At 43.2% G+C, this 23,141-nt stretch overlaps 1 protein-coding gene across 3 annotated transcripts in view; it reads right to left on the bottom strand.

The window, feature by feature from the left end:
• Positions 1-23,141, bottom strand: part of als2a (alsin Rho guanine nucleotide exchange factor ALS2 a) — a 127,877-nt gene that overhangs the window by 76,047 nt on the left and 28,689 nt on the right. For all 3 annotated transcript variants that reach the window (XM_055871888.1, XM_055871887.1, XM_055871889.1), the window contains exons 9-11: positions 17,696-17,803; positions 14,492-14,605; positions 11,891-12,062 (exon numbers count right to left, since the gene is read on the bottom strand). In XM_055871888.1, coding sequence (XP_055727863.1) covers positions 11,891-12,062; positions 14,492-14,605; positions 17,696-17,803 — 394 coding nt within the window. The remainder of the gene's footprint in view (positions 1-11,890; positions 12,063-14,491; positions 14,606-17,695; positions 17,804-23,141) is intronic.

The following is a 23,141-nucleotide window of genomic DNA, read 5'->3' on the forward strand; positions in this document are numbered from 1 at the left end:
GGAGATTTGTACAGAGTAAAAGGGATCTTGAAGGAAGGCTATCACTCCATTTTGCAACGCCATGCGATACCCTGTGAACGGCGCTTAATTGGAGCCAATTTCCTCTTACAACAGGACAATGACCCAAAGCACAGCTCCAAACTATGCAAGAACTATTTAGGGAAGAAGCAGTCAGCTGGTATTCTGTCTATAATGGAGTGGCCAGCACAGTCACCGGATCTCAACCCTATTGAGCTGTTGTGGGAGCAGCTTGACCGTATGGTCAGTAAGAAGTGCCCATCAAGCCAATCCAACTTGTGGGAGGTGCTTCAGGAAGCATGGGGTGAAATCTCTTCATATTACCTAAACAAATTGACAACTAGAATGCCAAAGGGTCTGCAAGGCCGTAATTGCTGCAAATGGAGGATTCTTTGATGAAAGCAAAGTTTGAAGGACACAATTATTATCTAAATAAAAAAATATTATTTATAACCTTGTCAAAGTCTTGACTCTATTTCCTATTCATTTTGCAACTCATTTCATGTCTGTTTTCATGGAAAACAAGGACATGTCTAAGTGACCCCAAACCTTTGAACTGTAGTGTATACAGTGGGGCAAAAAAGGATTTAGTCAGCCACCAATTGTGCAAATACTTATTTTCCACCTTAATTTGCAAATAAATTCATTAAAAATCCTACAAGGTGATTTTCTGGATTTTTTTTTCTCATTTTGTCTGTCATAGTTGAAGTGTACCTATGATGAAAATTACAGGCCTCTCTCATCTTTTTAAGTGGGAGAACTTGCACAATTGGTGGCTGACTAAATACTTTTTTTGCCCCACTGTAACTATTCTGTGTTGAGAGGTTAACAAAGAAACAGGTCCTCCTATTTGCTTAATTTAGAGTTATTAATGAAACTTTAGTTGTTCTACAAACGTTGGGCTATATTGTTAGATTTTTAATACATTGTAAGGCTGCATGATGAGACCCTAATGATAATTTGAAAAAAAGCTGCTTGAAAGACATGAGCTCTGCTTAGTTCTTTGCATCAGTCACTCATTCACAATTTGACAAGCACTTGCTAATGCCTAGAAATTCACAGCGGCATCCCCTTTGTGTGGCCCTGATACTCTAAAAAAAAAAGTACTGAGCCCCCCCCACCCCCCAAATCACATCTCACTCACATGGCTCTCCGTCACGCGGGTGTTTCTCACAGGCTACAAGTGAAGACAGACACATCAGGGACTCAACTGCGCACGGTCCTGATCCAATTCCGAGTTGCATATTGAAGATATTTGAAGAACTGTCCACATTTACTTTTCACCATTAGCCAACAAGATGACTAGGCCTAGCGAACAGCGAAAGCACTAGCCGATGTCAATCTACTATCCCCCCCATAGTACAAAAGTCGACCTGTTCTATTCCGTGCGAGAAATAAATATTCGAAACAGTCTGGGACAGTTGTGGGATACGATAGATCCCAAATTAATAAAAAACACTAGCATCCCCCACTAGCATCCCCCACTAGCATCCCCCCACTAGCATCCCCCCACTAGCATCCCCCCACTAGCATCCCCCACTAGCATCCCCCACTAGCATCCCCCACTAGCATCCCCCACTGGCATCCCCCACTAGCATCCCCCCACTAGCATCCCCTACTAGCATCCCCTACTAGCATCCCCCACTGGCATCCCCCACTAGCATCCCCCACTAGCATCCCCCCCAAATATCAGAACGTTTAGCTTAAAATGTTGATAAACTCTTCTTTTTTTTTTACCTTTATTTAACTATGCAAGTCAGTTAAGAACAAATTCTTATTTTTACAATGACGGCCTACACATTATAAGCGCAGTAACGCGCACATGGTAGTAGGGTATAAGCGCAAATGTTCCATTATTAAAAGTGACCGCAAATGCAATTATGCATGTAATGCCATTATTATAAAGGTGCATTTTTATGGTGAAAATGATCTTCCCCAAAGTTGAAACTCTCTGCTTATGTCTGCCAGTTAGGCTCTACACCCCCTTGTAAAGCAGATTCGTGGGCTTCATTTGAAGAAGTTATTTGGCCACTTTAGTTGTGATACTAACCTTATTAAAACATATAGGACTATGGGCTAGGCTACATGAGGTGTGATACTGACCTTATTAAAACATATAGGACTATGGGCTACATGAGGTGTGATACTAACCTTATTAAAACATATAGGACTATGGGCTACATGAGGTGTGATACAAACCTTAAACATATAGGACTATGGGCTAGGCTACATGAGGTGTGATACTAACCTTATTAAAACATATAGGACTATGGGCTAGGCTACATGAGGTGTGATACTAACCTTATTAAAACATATAGGACTATGGGCTAGGCTACATGAGGTGTGATACTGACCTTATTAAAACATATAGGACTATGGGCTACATGAGGTGTGATACTAACCTAATCAAAACATATATGACTATGGGCTAGGCTACATGAGGTGTGATACTAACCTTATTAAAACATATAGGACTATGGGCTACATGAGGTGTGATACTAACCTAATCAAAACATATAGGACTATGGGCTAGGCTACATGAGGTGTGATACTAACCTAATCAAAACATATAGGACTATGGGCTAGGCTACATGAGGTGTGATACTAACCTTATTAAAACATATAGGCCTATGGGCTAGGCTACATGAGGTGTGATACTAACCTAATCAAAACATATAGGACTGTGGGCTAGGCTACATGAGGTGTGATACTAACCTTATTAAAACATATAGGACTATGGGCTAGGCTACATGAGGTGTGATACTAACCTTATTAAAACATATAGGACTATGGGCTAGGCTACATGAGGTGTGATACTAACCTTATTAAAACATATAGGACTATGGGCTAGGCTACATGAGGTGTGATACTAACCTTAAACATATAGGACTGTGGGCTAGGGTACATGAGGTGTGATACTAACCTAATCAAAACATATAGGACTATGGGCTAGGCTACATGAGGTGTGATACTAACCTAATCAAAACATATAGGACTATGGGCTAGGCTACATGAGGTGTGATACTAACCTTATTAAAACCTATAGGACTATGGGCTAGGCTACATGAGGTGTGATACTAACCTTATTAAAACATATAGGACTATGGGCTAGGCTACATGAGGTGTGATACTAACCTTATTAAAACATATAGGACTGTGGGCTAGGCTACATGAGGTGTGATACAAACCTTAAACATATAGGCCTATGGGCTAGGCTACATGAGGTGTGATACTAACCTTATTAAAACATATAGGACTATGGGCTAGGCTACATGAGGTGTGATACTAACCTTATTAAAACATATAGGACTATGGGCTAGGCTACATGAGGTGTGATACTAACCTTAAACATATAGGCCTATGGGCTAGGCTACATGAGGTGTGATACTAACCTTATTAAAACATATAGGACTATGGGCTAGGCTACATGAGGTGTGATACTAACCTTATTAAAACATATAGGACTATGGGCTACATGAGGTGTGATACTAACCTTATTAAAACATATAGGACTATGGGCTAGGCTACATGAGGTGTGATACTAACCTTATTAAAACATATAGGACTATGGGCTACATGAGGTGTGATACTAACCTTAAACATATAGGACTATGGGCTAGGCTACATGAGGTGTGATACTAACCTTATTAAAACATATAGGACTATGGGCTAGGCTACATGAGGTGTGATACTAACCTTATTAAAACATATAGGACTATGGGCTAGACTACATGAGGTGTGATACTAACCTTATTAAAACATATAGGACTATGGGCTAGGCTACATGAGGTGTGATACTAACCTTATTAAAACATATAGGACTATGGGCTAGGCTACATGAGGTGTGATACTAACCTTATTAAAACATATAGGACTATGGGCTAGGCTACATGAGGTGTGATACAAACCTTAAACATATAGGACTGTGGGCTAGGCTACATGAGGTGTGATACTAACCTTATTAAAACATATAGGCCTATGGGCTAGGCTACATGAGGTGTGATACTAACCTTATTAAAACATATAGGACTATTGGCTAGGCTACATGAGGTGTGATACTAACCTTATTAAAACATATAGGACTATGGACTAGGCTACATGAGGTGTGATACTAACCTTATTAAAACATATAGGACTATGGGCTACATGAGGTGTGATACTAACCTTATTAAAACATATAGGACTATGGGCTAGGCTACATGAGGTGTGATACTAACCTTATTAAAACATATAGGCCTATGGGCTAGGCTACATGAGGTGTGATACTAACCTTATTAAAACATATAGGACTATGGGCTAGGGTACATGAGGTGTGATACTAACCTTATTAAAACATATAGGACTATGGGCTAGGCTACATGAGGTGTGATACTAACCTTATTAAAACATATAGGACTATGGGCTAGGCTACATGAGGTGTGATACTAACCTAATCAAAACATATAGGACTATGGGCTAGGCTACATGAGGTGTGATACAAACCTTAAACATATAGGACTGTGGGCTAGGGTACATGAGGTGTGATACTAACCTTATTAAAACATATAGGACTATGGGCTAGGCTACATGAGGTGTGATACTAACCTTATTAAAACATATAGGACTATGGGCTAGGCTACATGAGGTGTGATACTAACCTTATTAAAACATATAGGACTATGGGCTAGGCTACATGAGGTGTGATACTAACCTAATCAAAACATATAGGACTATGGGCTAGGCTACATGAGGTGTGATACTAACCTTATTAAAACATATAGGACTATGGGCTAGGCTACATGAGGTGTGATACTAACCTTATTAAAACATATAGGACTATGGGCTAGGCTACATGAGGTGTGATACTAACCTAATCAAAACATATAGGACTATGGGCTAGGCTACATGAGGTGTGATACAAACCTTAAACATATAGGACTGTGGGCTAGGGTACATGAGGTGTGATACTAACCTTATTAAAACATATAGGACTATGGGCTAGGCTACATGAGGTGTGATACTAACCTTATTAAAACATATAGGACTATGGGCTAGGCTACATGAGGTGTGATACTAACCTTATTAAAACATATAGGACTATGGGCTAGGCTACATGAGGTGTGATACTAACCTTATTAAAACATATAGGACTATGGGCTAGGCTACATGAGGTGTGATACTAACCTTATTAAAACATATAGGACTATGGGCTAGGCTACATGAGGTGTGATACAAACCTTAAACATATAGGACTGTGGGCTAGGGTACATGAGGTGTGATACTAACCTTATTAAAACATATAGGACTATGGGCTAGGCTACATGAGGTGTGATACTAACCTTATTAAAACATATAGGACTATGGGCTAGGCTACATGAGGTGTGATACAAACCTTAAACATATAGGACTGTGGGCTAGGCTACATGAGGTGGGATACTAACCTTATTAAAACATATAGGACTATGGGCTAGGCTACATGAGGTGTGATACTAACCTTATTAAAACATATAGGACTATGGGCTAGGCTACATGAGGTGTGATACTAACCTAATCAAAACATATAGGACTATGGGCTAGGCTACATGAGGTGTGATACTAACCTTATTAAAACATATAGGACTATGGGCTAGGCTACATGAGGTGTGATACTAACCTTATTAAAACATCTAGGCCTATGGGCTAGGCTACATGAGGTGTGATACAAACCTTAAACATATAGGACTGTGGGCTAGGGTACATGAGGTGTGATACTAACCTTATTAAAACATATAGGACTATGGGCTAGGCTACATGAGGTGTGATACTAACCTTATTAAAACATATAGGACTATGGGCTAGGCTACATGAGGTGTGATACTAACCTTATTAAAACATATAGGACTATGGGCTAGGCTACATGAGGTGTGATACTAACCTAATCAAAACATATAGGACTATGGGCTAGGCTACATGAGGTGTGATACTAACCTTATTAAAACATATAGGACTATGGGCTAGGCTACATGAGGTGTGATACTAACCTTATTAAAACATATAGGACTATGGGCTAGGCTACATGAGGTGTGATACTAACCTAATCAAAACATATAGGACTATGGGCTAGGCTACATGAGGTGTGATACAAACCTTAAACATATAGGACTGTGGGCTAGGCTACATGAGGTGTGATACTAACCTTAAACATATAGGACTGTGGGCTAGGGTACATGAGGTGTGATACTAACCTTATTAAAACATATAGGACTATGGGCTAGGCTACATGAGGTGTGATACTAACCTTATTAAAACATATAGGACTATGGGCTAGGCTACATGAGGTGTGATACTAACCTAATCAAAACATATAGGACTATGGGCTAGGCTACATGAGGTGTGATACTAACCTTATTAAAACATATAGGACTATGGGCTAGGCTACATGAGGTGTGATACTAACCTTATTAAAACATATAGGACTATGGGCTAGGCTACATGAGGTGTGATACAAACCTTAAACATATAGGACTGTGGGCTAGGGTACATGAGGTGTGATACTAACCTTATTAAAACATATAGGACTATGGGCTAGGCTACATGAGGTGTGATACTAACCTTATTAAAACATATAGGACTATGGGCTAGGCTACATGAGGTGTGATACAAACCTTAAACATATAGGACTGTGGGCTAGGCTACATGAGGTGGGATACTAACCTTATTAAAACATATAGGACTATGGGCTAGGCTACATGAGGTGTGATACTAACCTTATTAAAACATATAGGACTATGGGCTAGGCTACATGAGGTGTGATACTAACCTAATCAAAACATATAGGACTATGGGCTAGGCTACATGAGGTGTGATACTAACCTTATTAAAACATATAGGACTATGGGCTAGGCTACATGAGGTGTGATACTAACCTTATTAAAACATCTAGGCCTATGGGCTAGGCTACATGAGGTGTGATACAAACCTTAAACATATAGGACTGTGGGCTAGGGTACATGAGGTGTGATACTAACCTTATTAAAACATATAGGACTATGGGCTAGGCTACATGAGGTGTGATACTAACCTTATTAAAACATATAGGACTATGGGCTACATGAGGTGTGATACTAACCTTATTAAAACATATAGGACTATGGGCTAGGCTACATGAGGTGTGATACTAACCTTATTAAAACATATAGGACTGTGGACTAGGCTACATGAGGTGTGATACAAACCTTAAACATATAGGCCTATGGGCTAGGCTACATGAGGTGTGATACTAACCTTATTAAAACATATAGGACTATGGGCTAGGCTACATGAGGTGTGATACTAACCTTATTAAAACATATAGGACTATGGGCTAGGCTACATGAGGTGTGATACTAACCTTAAACATATAGGCCTATGGGCTAGGCTACATGAGGTGTGATACTAACCTTATTAAAACATATAGGACTATGGGCTAGGCTACATGAGGTGTGATACTAACCTTATTAAAACATATAGGACTATGGGCTACATGAGGTGTGATACTAACCTTATTAAAACATATAGGACTATGGGCTAGGCTACATGAGGTGTGATACTAACCTTATTAAAACATATAGGACTATGGGCTACATGAGGTGTGATACTAACCTTAAACATATAGGACTATGGGCTAGGCTACATGAGGTGTGATACTAACCTTATTAAAACATATAGGACTGTGGACTAGGCTACATGAGGTGTGATACTAACCTTAAACATATAGGCCTATGGGCTAGGCTACATGAGGTGTGATACTAACCTTATTAAAACATATAGGACTATGGGCTAGACTACATGAGGTGTGATACTAACCTTATTAAAACATATAGGACTATGGGCTAGGCTACATGAGGTAAGATACTAACCTTATTAAAACATATAGGACTATGGGCTAGGCTACATGAGGTGTGATACTAACCTTATTAAAACATATAGGACTATGGGCTAGGCTACATGAGGTGTGATACAAACCTTAAACATATAGGACTGTGGGCTAGGCTACATGAGGTGTGATACTAACCTTATTAAAACATATAGGCCTATGGGCTAGGCTACATGAGGTGTGATACTAACCTTATTAAAACATATAGGCCTATGGGCTAGGCTACATGAGGTGTGATACTAACCTTATTAAAACATATAGGACTATGGGCTAGGCTACATGAGGTGTGATACTAACCTTATTAAAACATATAGGCCTATGGGCTAGGCTACATGAGGTGTGATACTAACCTTATTAAAACATATAGGACTATGGGCTAGGGTACATGAGGTGTGATACTAACCTTATTAAAACATATAGGACTATGGGCTAGGCTACATGAGGTGTGATACTAACCTTATTAAAACATATAGGACTATGGGCTAGGCTACATGAGGTGTGATACTAACCTTATTAAAACATATAGGACTATGGGCTAGGCTACATGAGGTGTGATACTAACCTTATTAAAACATATAGGACTATGGGCTAGGCTACATGAGGTGTGATACAAACCTTAAACATATAGGACTGTGGGCTAGGGTACATGAGGTGTGATACTAACCTTATTAAAACATATAGGACTATGGGCTAGGCTACATGAGGTGTGATACTAACCTTATTAAAACATATAGGACTATGGGCTAGGCTACATGAGGTGTGATACTAACCTTATTAAAACATATAGGACTATGGGCTAGGCTACATGAGGTGTGATACTAACCTAATCAAAACATATAGGACTATGGGCTAGGCTACATGAGGTGTGATACTAACCTTATTAAAACATATAGGACTATGGGCTAGGCTACATGAGGTGTGATACTAACCTTATTAAAACATATAGGACTATGGGCTAGGCTACATGAGGTGTGATACTAACCTAATCAAAACATATAGGACTATGGGCTAGGCTACATGAGGTGTGATACAAACCTTAAACATATAGGACTGTGGGCTAGGGTACATGAGGTGTGATACTAACCTTATTAAAACATATAGGACTATGGGCTAGGCTACATGAGGTGTGATACTAACCTTATTAAAACATATAGGACTATGGGCTAGGCTACATGAGGTGTGATACTAACCTTATTAAAACATATAGGACTATGGGCTAGGCTACATGAGGTGTGATACTAACCTAATCAAAACATATAGGACTATGGGCTAGGCTACATGAGGTGTGATACTAACCTTATTAAAACATATAGGACTATGGGCTAGGCTACATGAGGTGTGATACTAACCTTATTAAAACATATAGGACTATGGGCTAGGCTACATGAGGTGTGATACAAACCTTAAACATATAGGACTGTGGGCTAGGGTACATGAGGTGTGATACTAACCTTATTAAAACATATAGGACTATGGGCTAGGCTACATGAGGTGTGATACTAACCTTATTAAAACATATAGGACTATGGGCTAGGCTACATGAGGTGTGATACAAACCTTAAACATATAGGACTGTGGGCTAGGCTACATGAGGTGGGATACTAACCTTATTAAAACATATAGGACTATGGGCTAGGCTACATGAGGTGTGATACTAACCTTATTAAAACATATAGGACTATGGGCTAGGCTACATGAGGTGTGATATTAACCTAATCAAAACATATAGGACTATGGGCTAGGCTACATGAGGTGTGATACTAACCTTATTAAAACATATAGGACTATGGGCTAGGCTACATGAGGTGTGATACTAACCTTATTAAAACATCTAGGCCTATGGGCTAGGCTACATGAGGTGTGATACAAACCTTAAACATATAGGACTGTGGGCTAGGGTACATGAGGTGTGATACTAACCTTATTAAAACATATAGGACTATGGGCTAGGCTACATGAGGTGTGATACTAACCTTATTAAAACATATAGGACTATGGGCTAGGCTACATGAGGTGTGATACTAACCTTATTAAAACATATAGGACTATGGGCTAGGCTACATGAGGTGTGATACTAACCTTATTAAAACATATAGGACTATGGGCTAGGCTACATGAGGTGTGATACTAACCTAATCAAAACATATAGGACTATGGGCTAGGCTACATGAGGTGTGATACAAACCTTAAACATATAGGACTGTGGGCTAGGGTACATGAGGTGTGATACTAACCTTATTAAAACATATAGGACTATGGGCTAGGCTACATGAGGTGTGATACTAACCTTATTAAAACATATAGGACTATGGGCTAGGCTACATGAGGTGTGATACTAACCTTATTAAAACATATAGGACTATGGGCTAGGCTACATGAGGTGTGATACTAACCTAATCAAAACATATAGGACTATGGGCTAGGCTACATGAGGTGTGATACTAACCTTATTAAAACATATAGGACTATGGGCTAGGCTACATGAGGTGTGATACTAACCTTATTAAAACATATAGGACTATGGGCTAGGCTACATGAGGTGTGATACAAACCTTAAACATATAGGACTGTGGGCTAGGGTACATGAGGTGTGATACTAACCTTATTAAAACATATAGGACTATGGGCTAGGCTACATGAGGTGTGATACTAACCTTATTAAAACATATAGGACTATGGGCTAGGCTACATGAGGTGTGATACAAACCTTAAACATATAGGACTGTGGGCTAGGCTACATGAGGTGGGATACTAACCTTATTAAAACATATAGGACTATGGGCTAGGCTACATGAGGTGTGATACTAACCTTATTAAAACATATAGGACTATGGGCTAGGCTACATGAGGTGTGATATTAACCTAATCAAAACATATAGGACTATGGGCTAGGCTACATGAGGTGTGATACTAACCTTATTAAAACATATAGGACTATGGGCTAGGCTACATGAGGTGTGATACTAACCTTATTAAAACATCTAGGCCTATGGGCTAGGCTACATGAGGTGTGATACAAACCTTAAACATATAGGACTGTGGGCTAGGGTACATGAGGTGTGATACTAACCTTATTAAAACATATAGGACTATGGGCTAGGCTACATGAGGTGTGATACTAACCTTATTAAAACATATAGGACTATGGGCTAGGCTACATGAGGTGTGATACTAACCTTATTAAAACATATAGGACTTTGGGCTAGGCTACATGAGGTGTGATACTAACCTTATTAAAACATATAGGCCTATGGGCTAGGCTACGTGATTTGAAAAAGTCGCAAAAAAAGGCATTATTTCTTAAGCTGGACATCATTCACAAGTGATAATATATAATTCATAAGTGATGGGCTAATATTGTCACCCATCACACTATTTTTTATTTAATCTTGTCTTTACATAGACTAAATTATATATGTGTGAATTTTATTTAAATTTAGAATGGACCATTATCATGCACCTGTATCGAAACAGGAGCAGCGGGAAAAAATACATTTAAATAGCGAATGGAGGACGCTTTTGATGTGTGGTTTATTTTCATGCCAGCCAGGTAGGCTATACTCCTGTTGTATATTTAAGGAATATACTTAACATTGGGAAAGTTGAGAAATAAATATAGTAGGCCTAGCCTATAGAAAGCTGATGGGATCCTCCTCTTTTTAATAGAGGCCATCACTCTGTTTTCTCACGTGATTGCATAGCCTATAGAAATGTTGCGCAACATGAGCTCATAGACTCTCATGAAGTGTTTGATTAGAGTTTCGATCACATTTGCATTGATGTCAGAGTGATTAGAGGGACAATAGAGTGCTGAGAACCAGGCGGTTAGCAAGTTCGGTAGGCTGCTACTGACCATCAGCAGCATCAGAGCTTGGAGAAGACTAATTACCGTGATTTAACGGTCACATAGAGTTTGACTGCCTTCATGACCGCCTACGTGGCGGGTAATACGGTTACCTCAACAGCCCTATCCCTATGTCTGTATGTCTTTTGTCTCACCTTTCCTCAGTAGAGGGCTGACCACCCGCTTGTTGATGTCTCTGAGCCTGCAGTAGAACTTCCTGTCTGCTGCAGCCAGCTCGTGGAGAGCAGAGATGAACCCCATCACGTTGAGGTCAGCCTGGGCTAGACAGGACTGTCCTCCGCCATACACACTGCTGATGTAGCCCATCTAGATGGGAAGACACCAACACATTACATAGCAATATTTTATGTGGCATGTTATGATATTGCTCAGATACATGACTGTAGGCTCCTACAGAGTTAGCCTAGGAGTCTACAGCCAAGTCGCAAGGGACAAGTTACTGGTAGGAGTCTACAGCCAAGTCGCAGGGGACAAGTTACTGGTAGGAGTCTACAGCCAAGTCGCAGGGGACAAGTTACTGGTAGGAGTCTACAGCCAAGTCGCAGGGGACAAGTTACTGGTAAGAGTCTACAGCCAAGTCTCAGGAACAAGTTACTGGTATGTTTAATATGTTATAATACACTGCTCAAAAAAATTAAGGGAACAGTTAAACAACACAATGTAACTCCAAGTCAATCACACTTCTGTGAAATCAAACTGTCCACTTAGGAAGCAACACTGATTGACAATAAATTTCACATGCTGTTTTGCAAATGGAATAGACAACAGGTGGAAATTATAGGCGATTAGCAAGACACCCCCAATAAAGGAGTTGTTCTGCAGGTGGTGACTACAGACCACTTCTCAGTTCCTATGCTTCCTGGCTGATGTTTTGGTCACTTTTGAATTTGGCGGTGCTTTCACTCTAGTGGTAGCATAAGACGGAATCTACAACCCACACAAGTGGCTCAGGTAGTGCAGCTCATCCAGGATGGCACATCAATGCGAGCTGTGGCAAGAAGGTTTGCTGTGTCTGTCAGCGTAGTGTCCAGAGCATGGAGGCGCTACCAGGAGACAGGCCAGTACATCAGGAGACGTGGAGGAGGCCGTAGGAGGGCAATCACCCAGCAGCAGGACCGCTACTTCCGCCTTTGTGCAAGGAGGAGCACTGCCAGAGCCCTGCAAAATGACCTCCAGCAGGCCACAAATGTGCATGTGTCTGCTCAAACGGTCAGAAACAGACTCCATGAGGGTGGTATGAGGGCCTGACGTCCACAGGTGGGGGTTGTGCTTACAGCCCAACACCGTGCAGGACGTTTGGCATTTGCCAGAGAACACCAAGAGTGGCAAATTTGCCACTGGCGCCCTGTGCTCTTCACAGATGAAAGCAGGTTCACACTGAGCACATGTGAAAGACGTGACAGAGTCTGGAGACGCCGTGGAGAACGTTCTGATGCCTGCAACATCCTCCAGCATGACCGGTTTGGCGGTGGGTCAGTCATGGTGTGGGGTGGCATTTCTTTGGGGGGCCGCACAGCCCTCCATGTGCTCGCCAGAGGTCGCCTGACTGCCATTAGGTACCGAGATGAGATCCTCAGACCCCTTGTGAGACCATTTGCTGGTGTGATTGGCCCTGGGTTCCTCCTAATGCAAGACAATGCTAGACCTCATGTGGCTGGAGTGTGTCAGCAGTTCCTGCAAGAGGAAGGCATTGATGCTATGGACTGGCCCGCCCGTTCCCCAGACCTGAATCCAATTGAGCACATCTGGGACATCATGTCTCGCTCCATCCACCAACGCCACGTTGCACCACAGACTGTCCAGGAGTTGGCGGATGCTTTAGTCCAGGTCTGGGAGGAGATCCCTCAGGAGACCATCCGCCACCTCATCAGGAGCATGCCCAGGCGTTGTAGGGAGGTCATACAGGCACGTGGAGGCCACACACACTACTGAGCCTCATTTTGACTTGTTTTAAGGACATTACATCAAAGTTGGATCAGCCTGTAGTGTGGTTTTCGACTTTAATTTTGAGTGTGACTCCAAATCCAGACCTCCATGGGTTGATAAATTTGATTTCCATTGATAATAGTTGTGTGATTTTGTTGTCAGCACATTCAACTATGTAAAGAAAAAAAGTATTTAATAAGAATATTTCATTCATTCAGATCTAGGATGTGTTATTTTAGTGTTCCCTATATTTTTTTGAGCAGTATATATATATATATATATATATATATATATATATATATATATATATATATATATATATATATATATATATATATATGTTTTTGTTTTGACATAGATTTTAAAGTGAAAATCTGAGTCAAAGCTTAATTCCGTTAACTTGGAATTGTCCCATGTTTGAAATGGAATGACCGCTTTGTGATATTTAGCCAGTAAAATAAATAGTTGATCTTTAAAAATCAGTGGTGTGAGATGGTGATGATGGTGTGTACGTGTGCGGTGTGCGTAATAAAGTCAAGTCCTGATTACCAGTCACACCCATCCCCCAGACCACCACCAGGAAAATGTCCCTACTGTTCAATTGTATTTATATATTGTATAAATTGGTGTATATTATAAAAATCTATAAAAAGGAACACTCTGTTTTCACATAGATCTGATTGATTTACTAACATGGGAAACTAACAGACAGTATACAAACCTGTCGAACCTGTTCTGGGGTAAAGGGATGTTGGGTAAAAACATTCTTTGTACATATTATAGAGAGGTAGTGATTGTGTTCTACTCACGTTCATACAGAAGGGCAGTAGGACAGGTCTGAGGGTGTACGTGTCAGTTATAGAGGGAGAGCTCTCAGTTGACCCTGTCCCAGGTATGTGGTTCTCAGGTGTGGTCTCCATCACCTGAATTCATTCATTAATACTTTATTGTCCCATAGGGAGATTTGTTCACCGACTATACAAAAACACACACACACACACACACACACACACACACACACACACACGGCTTCTGCAGAAGGGGAAGAGACTCCTCCAGAAAGCTATTGATTCAGCAGATACTGAAAAATGACTCTACATGTACAGTAACAAAAAACAGAAGAAATACAGAAATGAAATAATCTATAAATTCTCACAACATAAACAATGACAAGTTGCGTAACGTGTTTAAAAAAAAAAAAAGTATTTTCACGCTTAACAGTTTCCCGTGCGAATCAAGAATGATCCACCATTCAAAGGACATCCAGCCAATTTGACACAACTTTGGGAAGCATTGGAGTCAACATGGACCAGCATCCCTGTGGAAAGCTTTAGACACCTTGTAGAGTCCGTGACCCGACGAACTGTGGCTGTTCTGAACACCTCCCTCAATATTAGGAAGGTGTTCCTAATGTTTTGTACACTCGGTGTATTTAACATCACAAGACACAACACTTAACTTGTATACAGTATACAACACATGTAAAGTCCGGTTCAGATACATTAGCCAACATAAGACGAGACAAAACTAGACAGTTTTAGAACTTTGGGTTGTAGAACAGCTGACTAAAAACCAGGCATTCATATTCATTTAGTTGTATTTTATTTATTTAACCTTTTATTTAACTAGGTAAGTCAGTTGAGAACAAATTGTTATTTACAATGACGGCCTACCCTGGCGACGCTGGGCCAATTGTGCGCCACCCTATGGGAGTCCCAATTATGGCTTGGTTGTGATACAGCCTGGAATCGAACCAGGGTGTCTGTAGTGACGTCTCTAGCACTGAGATGCAGTGCCTTAGACCGCAGCGCCACTCGGGAGCCCAGAGTAAGAAGACCAGCTGAGACCGTTTCCACAGTAACGGTGCCTCTTTAGAATGACGTGATGACAGTTTGAAACAAAGCTATCCTATATGTTTTAGCAAACTGAATACATGCAGCAAGCTAGGCTAGCTACTACTGCAGCACTACAGCTAGCTAGGTGTCCGCTTGGCTAGGTGTCCGCTTGGCTGGCTACTACTGCAGCAATACAGCTAGCTAGGTGTCCGCTTGGCTAGCTACTACTGCAGCAATACAGCTAGCTAGGTGTCCGCTTGGCTAGCTACTACTGCAGCAATACAGCTAGCTAGGTTTCCGCTAGGCTAGATACTACTGCAGCAATACAGCTAGCTAGGTGTCCGCTAGGCTAGCTACTACTGCAGCAATACAGCTAGCTAGGTGTCCGCTAGGCTAGATACTACTGCAGCAATACAGCTAGCTAGGTGTCCGCTTGGCTGGCTACTACTGCAGCAAAACAGCTAGCTAGGTGTCCGCTAGGCTGGCTACTACTGCAGCAATACAGCTAGCTAGGTGTCCGCTTGGCTGGCTACTACTGCAGCAATACAGCTAGCTAGGTGTCCGCTTGGCTGGCTACTACTGCAGCAATACAGCTAGCTAGGTGTCCGCTTGGCTGGCTACTACTGCAGCAATACAGCTAGCTAGGTGTCCGCTTGGCTGGCTACTACTGCAGCAATACAGCTAGCTAGGTGTCCGCTAGGCTAGCTACTACTGCAGCAATACAGCTAGCTAGGTTTCCGCTAGGCTAGATACTACTGCAGCAAAACAGCTAGCTAGGTGTCCGCTAGGCTAGCTACTACTGCAGCAATACAGCTAGCTAGGTTTCCGCTAGGCTAGATACTACTGCAGCAAAACAGCTAGCTAGGTGTCCGCTAGGCTGGCTACTACTGCAGCAATACAGCTAGCTAGGTGTCCGCTTGGCTAGCTACTACTGCAGCAATACAGCTAGCTAGGTTTCCGCTAGGCTAGCTACTACTGCAGCAATACAGCTAGCTAGGTTTCCGCTAGGCTAGCTACTACTGCAGCAATACAGCTAGCTAGGTTTCCGCTAGGCTAGATACTACTGCAGCAATACAGCTAGCTAGGTGTCCGCTAGGCTAGCTACTACTGCAGCAATACAGCTAGCTAGGTTTCCGCTAGGCTAGATACTACTGCAGCAAAACAGCTAGCTAGGTGTCCGCTAGGCTAGCTACTACTGCAGCAATACAGCTAGCTAGGTGTCCGCTTGGCTAGCTACTACTGCAGCAATACAGCTAGCTAGGTGTCCGCTTGGCTAGCTACTACTGCAGCAATACAGCCAGCTAGGTGTCCGCTTGGCTAGCTACAACTGCAGCAATACAGCTAGCTAGGTGTCCGCCTGGCTAGCTACTACTGCAGCAATACAGCTAGCTAGGTGTCCGCTAGGCTAGCTACTACTGCAGCAATACAGCTAGCTAGGTTTCCGCTAGGCTAGATACTACTGCAGCAAAACAGCTAGCTAGGTGTCCGCTAGGCTAGCTACTACTGCAGCAATACAGCTAGCTAGGTGTCCGCTTGGCTAGCTACTACTGCAGCAATACGGCTAGCTAGGAGTCCGCTTGGCTAGCTACTACTGCAGCAATACAGCCAGCTAGGTGTCCGCTAGGCTAGCTACTACTGCAGCAATACAGCTAGCTAGGTGTCCGCTAGGCTAGATACTACTGCAGCAATACAGCTAGCTAGGTGTCCGCTTGGCTAGCTACAACTGCAGCAATACAGCTAGCTAGGTGTCCGCCTGGCTAGCTACTACTGCAGCAATACAGCTAGCTAGGTGTCCGCTAGGCTAGCTACTACTGCAGCAATACAGCTAGCTAGGTGTCCGCTAGGCTAGCTACTACTGCAGCAATACAGCTAGCTAGGTGTCCGCTAGGCTGGCTACTACTGCAGCAATACAGCTAGCTAGGTGTCCGCTTGGCTAGCTACTACTGCAGCAATACAGCTAGCTAGGTGTCCGCTAGGCTAGCTACTACTGCAGCAATACAGCTAGCTAGGTGTCCGCTTGGCTAGCTACTACTGCAGCAATACAGCTAGCTAGGTGTCCGCTAGGCTAGCTACTACTGCAGCAATACAGCTAGCTAGGTGTCCGCTAGGCTAGCTACTACTGCAGCAATACAGCTAGCTAGGTGTCCTGTTGACCTCAGTAACAGAGGACATACTGACCTGCTGACCGCTGTAACAGAGGATGGGCTGGCAGCAGTCACCATCAGCCAGGAACAAACTGTGGCTCTGCCCTGCCGCAAGGTCCCACACACGCAGACCCTCTGACATCTGAGAGGAGACACAAAACACACAGAACCAAACACAGATCAGACAGGAACACACTGTGGCTCTGCCCAGCCACCAGGTCCAACACAGATCAGCCAGGAACACACTGTGGGTCTGCCCAGCCACCAGGTCCAACACAGATCAGCCAGGAACACACTGTGGCTCTGCCCAGCCACCAGGTCCAACACAGATCAGCCAGGAACACACTGTGGCTCTGCCCAGCCACCAGGTCCAACACAAACACAGATCAGCCAGGAACACACTGTGGCTCTGCCCAGCCACTAGGTCCAACACAAACACTGTCAAGTTGTCTAGGTGTTATAATTATTTTCAGCTCTGCCCAAACTTGAAAACGGCTTGCTCAACCCGTGAAGGATGCAAAGGGACAACTCAATTCCTTTCCAGTGTTTTATTATGGTTTTGATGCCATTTGTTGAATATGTTGAAATAGTTGATTTGTTGAATAGAGTAGTTGAATCACAGAGGAATAGGGAATAGGAATAGCACTAGCAATAGGAATAGCACTAGCACTAGGAATAGCACTAGGAATAGGTTGATAACCTTAAACAAACAGAGAATAAACATGCATTATTTTACACTAAACAATGCATGACACAGCAACAAAGCATGGCTTTGAATAAAGTAAACATTTAAACAATTTAATCTAGCACTTCTAGCAATTACTTCTGCAGTCAGAAAATATCCACACCAAAAGTCAACATTCCTACCAGAGTTAAACATGTAAATTGTGCTAAGCACTGGATGCAACATAATAAATAATTCCAAACATTACATACCAGTTGCGTCTTTAGGGTTGAACAATGAGCTGTGTGTATGTTGAGGACCAAACATTTTATACCCATGCTTATCTGACAGGTGCGCATGTAAAAGTAGTCCCTCCAGAAATCCTGGCTCAATTTTTTAGTTCCACCCGTGTTTTTTGGGTTATCTGCCCTCTTGAGGCCTGGAGGTCTTTAAAGGAAGAGCTGCCATTGTGCTCATGTTTTGAGTGTTCTGTTTTGACGCAACACCTCCCACTTGACCTCCTGGTTCTTGAACCTAAGGAGGTCACACGAACCTCGATGTTGGGCAGGTTCGATTTCAGCTATCAGGCTCTTCCTTCTTCAACAGGAAGTAAAACAATGATGCGTCTGACATCCCTATGAAGAACCGTAGCAGGTATTTTAGTTGAGAGTTTCTTTGACTTCTCTTGAGCAGGCTTCACAGTTGGGACTGGGTAGCTGGGAAAAGTTCTGACCTGCACATCTCTGACGATGCCCTTCTTGTCAATGTTGACACCGATGACTCTGGCTAGTTTGTAGTGACCCCTCCAGGCATTTTGGTCAGCCAGCCAGACAACATCTCCAACAGCCACATTCCTATGTGTTGTGTGCCATTTACTCCTCACGAATATATTGGGCCCAGCTAACTGACTCCACTTCCTCCAGAACCGGTCAACTTCTGTTTGGATAGCTCTCAATCTTTTGTATGGGTAGCTTTCAAAATCAAAGCATCCAAGATCTCCTCTGGGTCCAATCCGTCCAAGCAGAAGGGAATTTGGGCTGATGTATTCTATGCAGTCCTCCCGGCTTTGAGTTCTTGCATCTATGGGCCTCTCATTGGCAAGGTTAGCAGCCGTGTAGAGAAATGTTTGAAACTCAGTCCATGTGAAGAGTCCTTCTCCTCCCAGGTTGTGCAAAGCCCGCTTCACAGTACGAACAGCTGCTTCTGCAGCTCCATTCCTGTGAGGGGAGTCTGCTGGGTGGATTTTCCAGCTCCATTCTGTCCCAAGCTTGGAAGCTTCATTTTCAAGCTCAGATTTACCTAGTTGATCCAAGAAGATGTAGAGTTCTTTGAGGGCAGGTCTGGCACCCACAAAGTTCTTTCCAGGATCTGACCACAATTTCTTTGGGTGCCCTCTCAGTGCCGTGAATCTTTGGTAAGCCAGTAGGAAGCCTTCCGTCGACTGGTCACTGACAACATCTGTGTGCATAGCTCTGGATACCATGCAACAGAAGACAATACCCCACACCTTGAGCTTGGTTTTCTTTTTCACCTCGTCCTTGACTTCATACGGTCCAAATAAGTCCACTGTTGTGTACTCAAATGGTCTGGCTGGTGTTATCCGCTCGGATGGAAGGTCACTCATGATCTGTTGGCACTTTCTGGCCCTGGCCTTTCTGCACACCACACAATTGTCAACTCTCTTTTTAGCCAGCTTCCGGCCTTTTATCACCCAGGCTTTCTTCCTCATCCGGAGGAGTGTGCCTGCTATTTCTTCATGATTTGCACCATGGGCCTCTTGAGCTAGGAGAGTGGATATCCATGCCTCATATGGTAGAATTGGTACGGCAGTTTCGTCCTCATCAAAGATCTGGAACCTTCCTCCACAAACTAAGAGCCCAGTCTCTTTATCTCTGTAAACAGCGAGTCTGTTGAGAGTGGTATCTTGAAAGGTTATACCTTCTTGAGCTGCAAGGAACAAGTCTCTTAGTGCATCCTCACACTCCCCGACAGTGAGTACAGGTTGTTTGGCTCTGTACCTCCAGTTTGTTGAAAGAGCGTCCTCCCACTTTGGCTTATCTGAGGCTGAATTCTTGGTCAATATTTCTTTCCATTTCGTTGCGGCTCTCCAAACCCAGGCAATGACTCGGATCAGCCTGGTCAGATTGCTGAATTTCCTGATGTCAATCAGTTTTGTTACCGCAGAGCCGGCTGGTGATCTTCGGATCCGAGTCTTAGGTTCATCTGGTTTATTTTGCTGTGTATCACTCTGGTTTCTCTTGACCTGCGCTCTGGTCAGTGCTGCTGAGAAAGCTTTCCTTCGAAGTTTGTTTATACCTTCCTTGGCATACGCAGCGATTTCTTTGGCTGACTTATGTGGCCACTCTTTCACAGGTTTCCTCAGGAATGCTGGTCCATCCTGCCACATGGAATCTTCCTGGAGGTCTTCTGGGGCTGCCCCTCTTGTTATGATGTCAGCACTGTTCAGGCTTCCTGGGATCCACCACCAGTCTTCTATGGATGTGGATTTCTGGATCTCTCCAACTCTATTTGCAAAGAAAGTTTGATATCCATAGCTGTCTCTCTGGATTGCTCCCAACACAGTTTGACTGTCCAGTAGATGGAGCCATCGTTCAATTTCTATTCGACTATGCTTTTCAACGTACTTTCGAAGTCGTGCTGCATAGACAGCACCGCAGATTTCAGCTTTTACTGGTTCTCCCTTTTGGTCCAATGGTGTGAGCTTTGCTTTGGATTCAACCAGTCTGACTTTGATGCCTTGCTGGGTCTCCCATCTTAAGTACACTACGGCTCCATAGCTCTTGTCACTTCCATCAGAGAATGTTATTCCCCATGGTTTTCCAATCCAGTTGGCTGGTGTGAGGCTTCTGTGAAAGGTGATTTGGCCAAGACGTGTGTATTCCTCAAAGAATTGGATGGCTTCTTCCCTCAAATTTTCAGACAAAGGTTTGTCCCAAGTGTCTCGGTTCAGAGTTTTGCCTCCAGCTTCCTGAAACGCCTTTCTGACAAGAATGGCGCCCTTTTGTTTGGCAGGTGTGACGAGGCCTATTGGGTCATACAGGCTAGCTACCTGGCTCAGCAGTTCTCTTCTCGTCAGTGGGTTTGGAGTTTTCCCTCTCACCTCTTCATCAAGGAGATTTTGGCCGACTCTCATTTTCCCTTTCCTCTTTGAGAAATTGATTGAAGTCATGAGGTACAGTCTATCCTCCTCAACAAGGTATCCAACTCCAAGGGCTTTATTGTCTCCTTCCCTCATTTGGTTTGGGAGAATGAGTGCTGTGCTTGACTGCGCTCCTTGTTCTTCTGGTACGATCTCCTGCCTCCCACTTTGATCTGACCGGACCCAGGACTTGAGGACGAAGCCGCCTGCCTTCAGGATCTCTTCAACACTTTTGGTGTTCTGGTCCAGCTTTTGCAAGTCATTATGGGAAGTCAGGATGTCATCGACATAGGTATCCTCTTCAAGGATCCTACGTTCCTCCTCCAGGTGAGCAAACATGGGCAGTTTGCTTGTCTCTCTCATAGCCAATTGCGCAATGCACCCTGCTGGTCGATCACCAATATTGACTCTGGTGATCGCATACTCTTCAATCTCTTCCTCCTCAGTGTCTCTCCAGAGAAATCTGTGGAGGTGCATCTCCAGGTCTTCCAACCACACAGAATTGTACATTTTCTTAATGTCGCCGAGGGCAGCATTGACGCCTCTCCTGAACCTGAGTAGTACTGCTCGGATGGGATTGAGGACATCAGGCCCTTTCAGCAGAAGGTCATTCATGCTGACCCCTCTAAACTTCTGGCTGCTGTTCCATACCAGTCTCACAGGTGTTGTGAGAGAGTGCGGGTTTGCTGCCACCAAGTGGCTGACATACCATACTGGCCCCTTCCAGCTGGCAATGAGCTCTTTGGTGAGTTTCTTCGCTGCTCTTCTCTCGACCATTTCATGGACTTGAGCTGTGTATGCTATTCTCCACTCTGGCTCTTTTTTGAGTTCCTTTTCTGTTCTCAAGAAGGTGGCTTCCACCCCAATCCTGTTGTCAGGAAGGGAACTTGGATCTTGAATCCAGGGGTATTTTGTGTCCCAGTGGGGTTCATCACTGTGAGCATCTGCTTTGATGTAGGTGAGGCCTTTCCTTATGATCTCCAGCTCTCTTTCCTCACTCAGAGTCATTTCTTTGCCTCCTGGTTGACAGTTGCCGCACCGGCATCCTCCACACTTTGGGTCGCAAGCTGCTCCAATGCTGTCCCACTTCCACCAATCCAAGAACTCTCTGTGAGCAACTGTTCCTTTGGTTTCAGCTGTGAACAGCTTAGCTATCTCTTGATACTTGACAGCAGTTGCTTTCATGGATCGAGCAAAGTGTGTTTCAGACCTGTGTGCGGCTATATCCACTTCTTCAAACAGATCTGGATGTGCTCCACCAACAGTCTTTCCTAGCGGACCTTCCCACAAGACAAGGTCTCCAATCACCTTCACTCTTTGCGGAGCAAGTCTTCCTTCGCGGTGGCTTATCAGTAGCTCAATACTCTCCGGTCTACTCAGATCTCCTAGATTGACTTCTGGGAAGAACTTCTTGAGTTGCTCAGGTTTGATGACTCTGTGGACGTTGGCAATTTCATTCAAACCATAGCAGATAAGCTCATGAGCTCTTTCCGTGCCTATGGGCGTTTTGACCCTCACTCTGAGGAGATATCTTCTGGTTCTAACCTTCATGGCCATTCCTCCGACTCCATGAACGACTAAAGTGATGTTTTCACTTCGAAGATTTAATCTTCTGGCAGCTCTGTGAGTGATGTAGTTTGTGTCCGATGCCAAGTC

This window comes from Salvelinus fontinalis, chromosome 19 (assembly GCF_029448725.1).
Source record: "Salvelinus fontinalis isolate EN_2023a chromosome 19, ASM2944872v1, whole genome shotgun sequence".
In the NCBI taxonomy this organism is placed as follows: Eukaryota; Metazoa; Chordata; class Actinopteri; order Salmoniformes; family Salmonidae; genus Salvelinus; species Salvelinus fontinalis.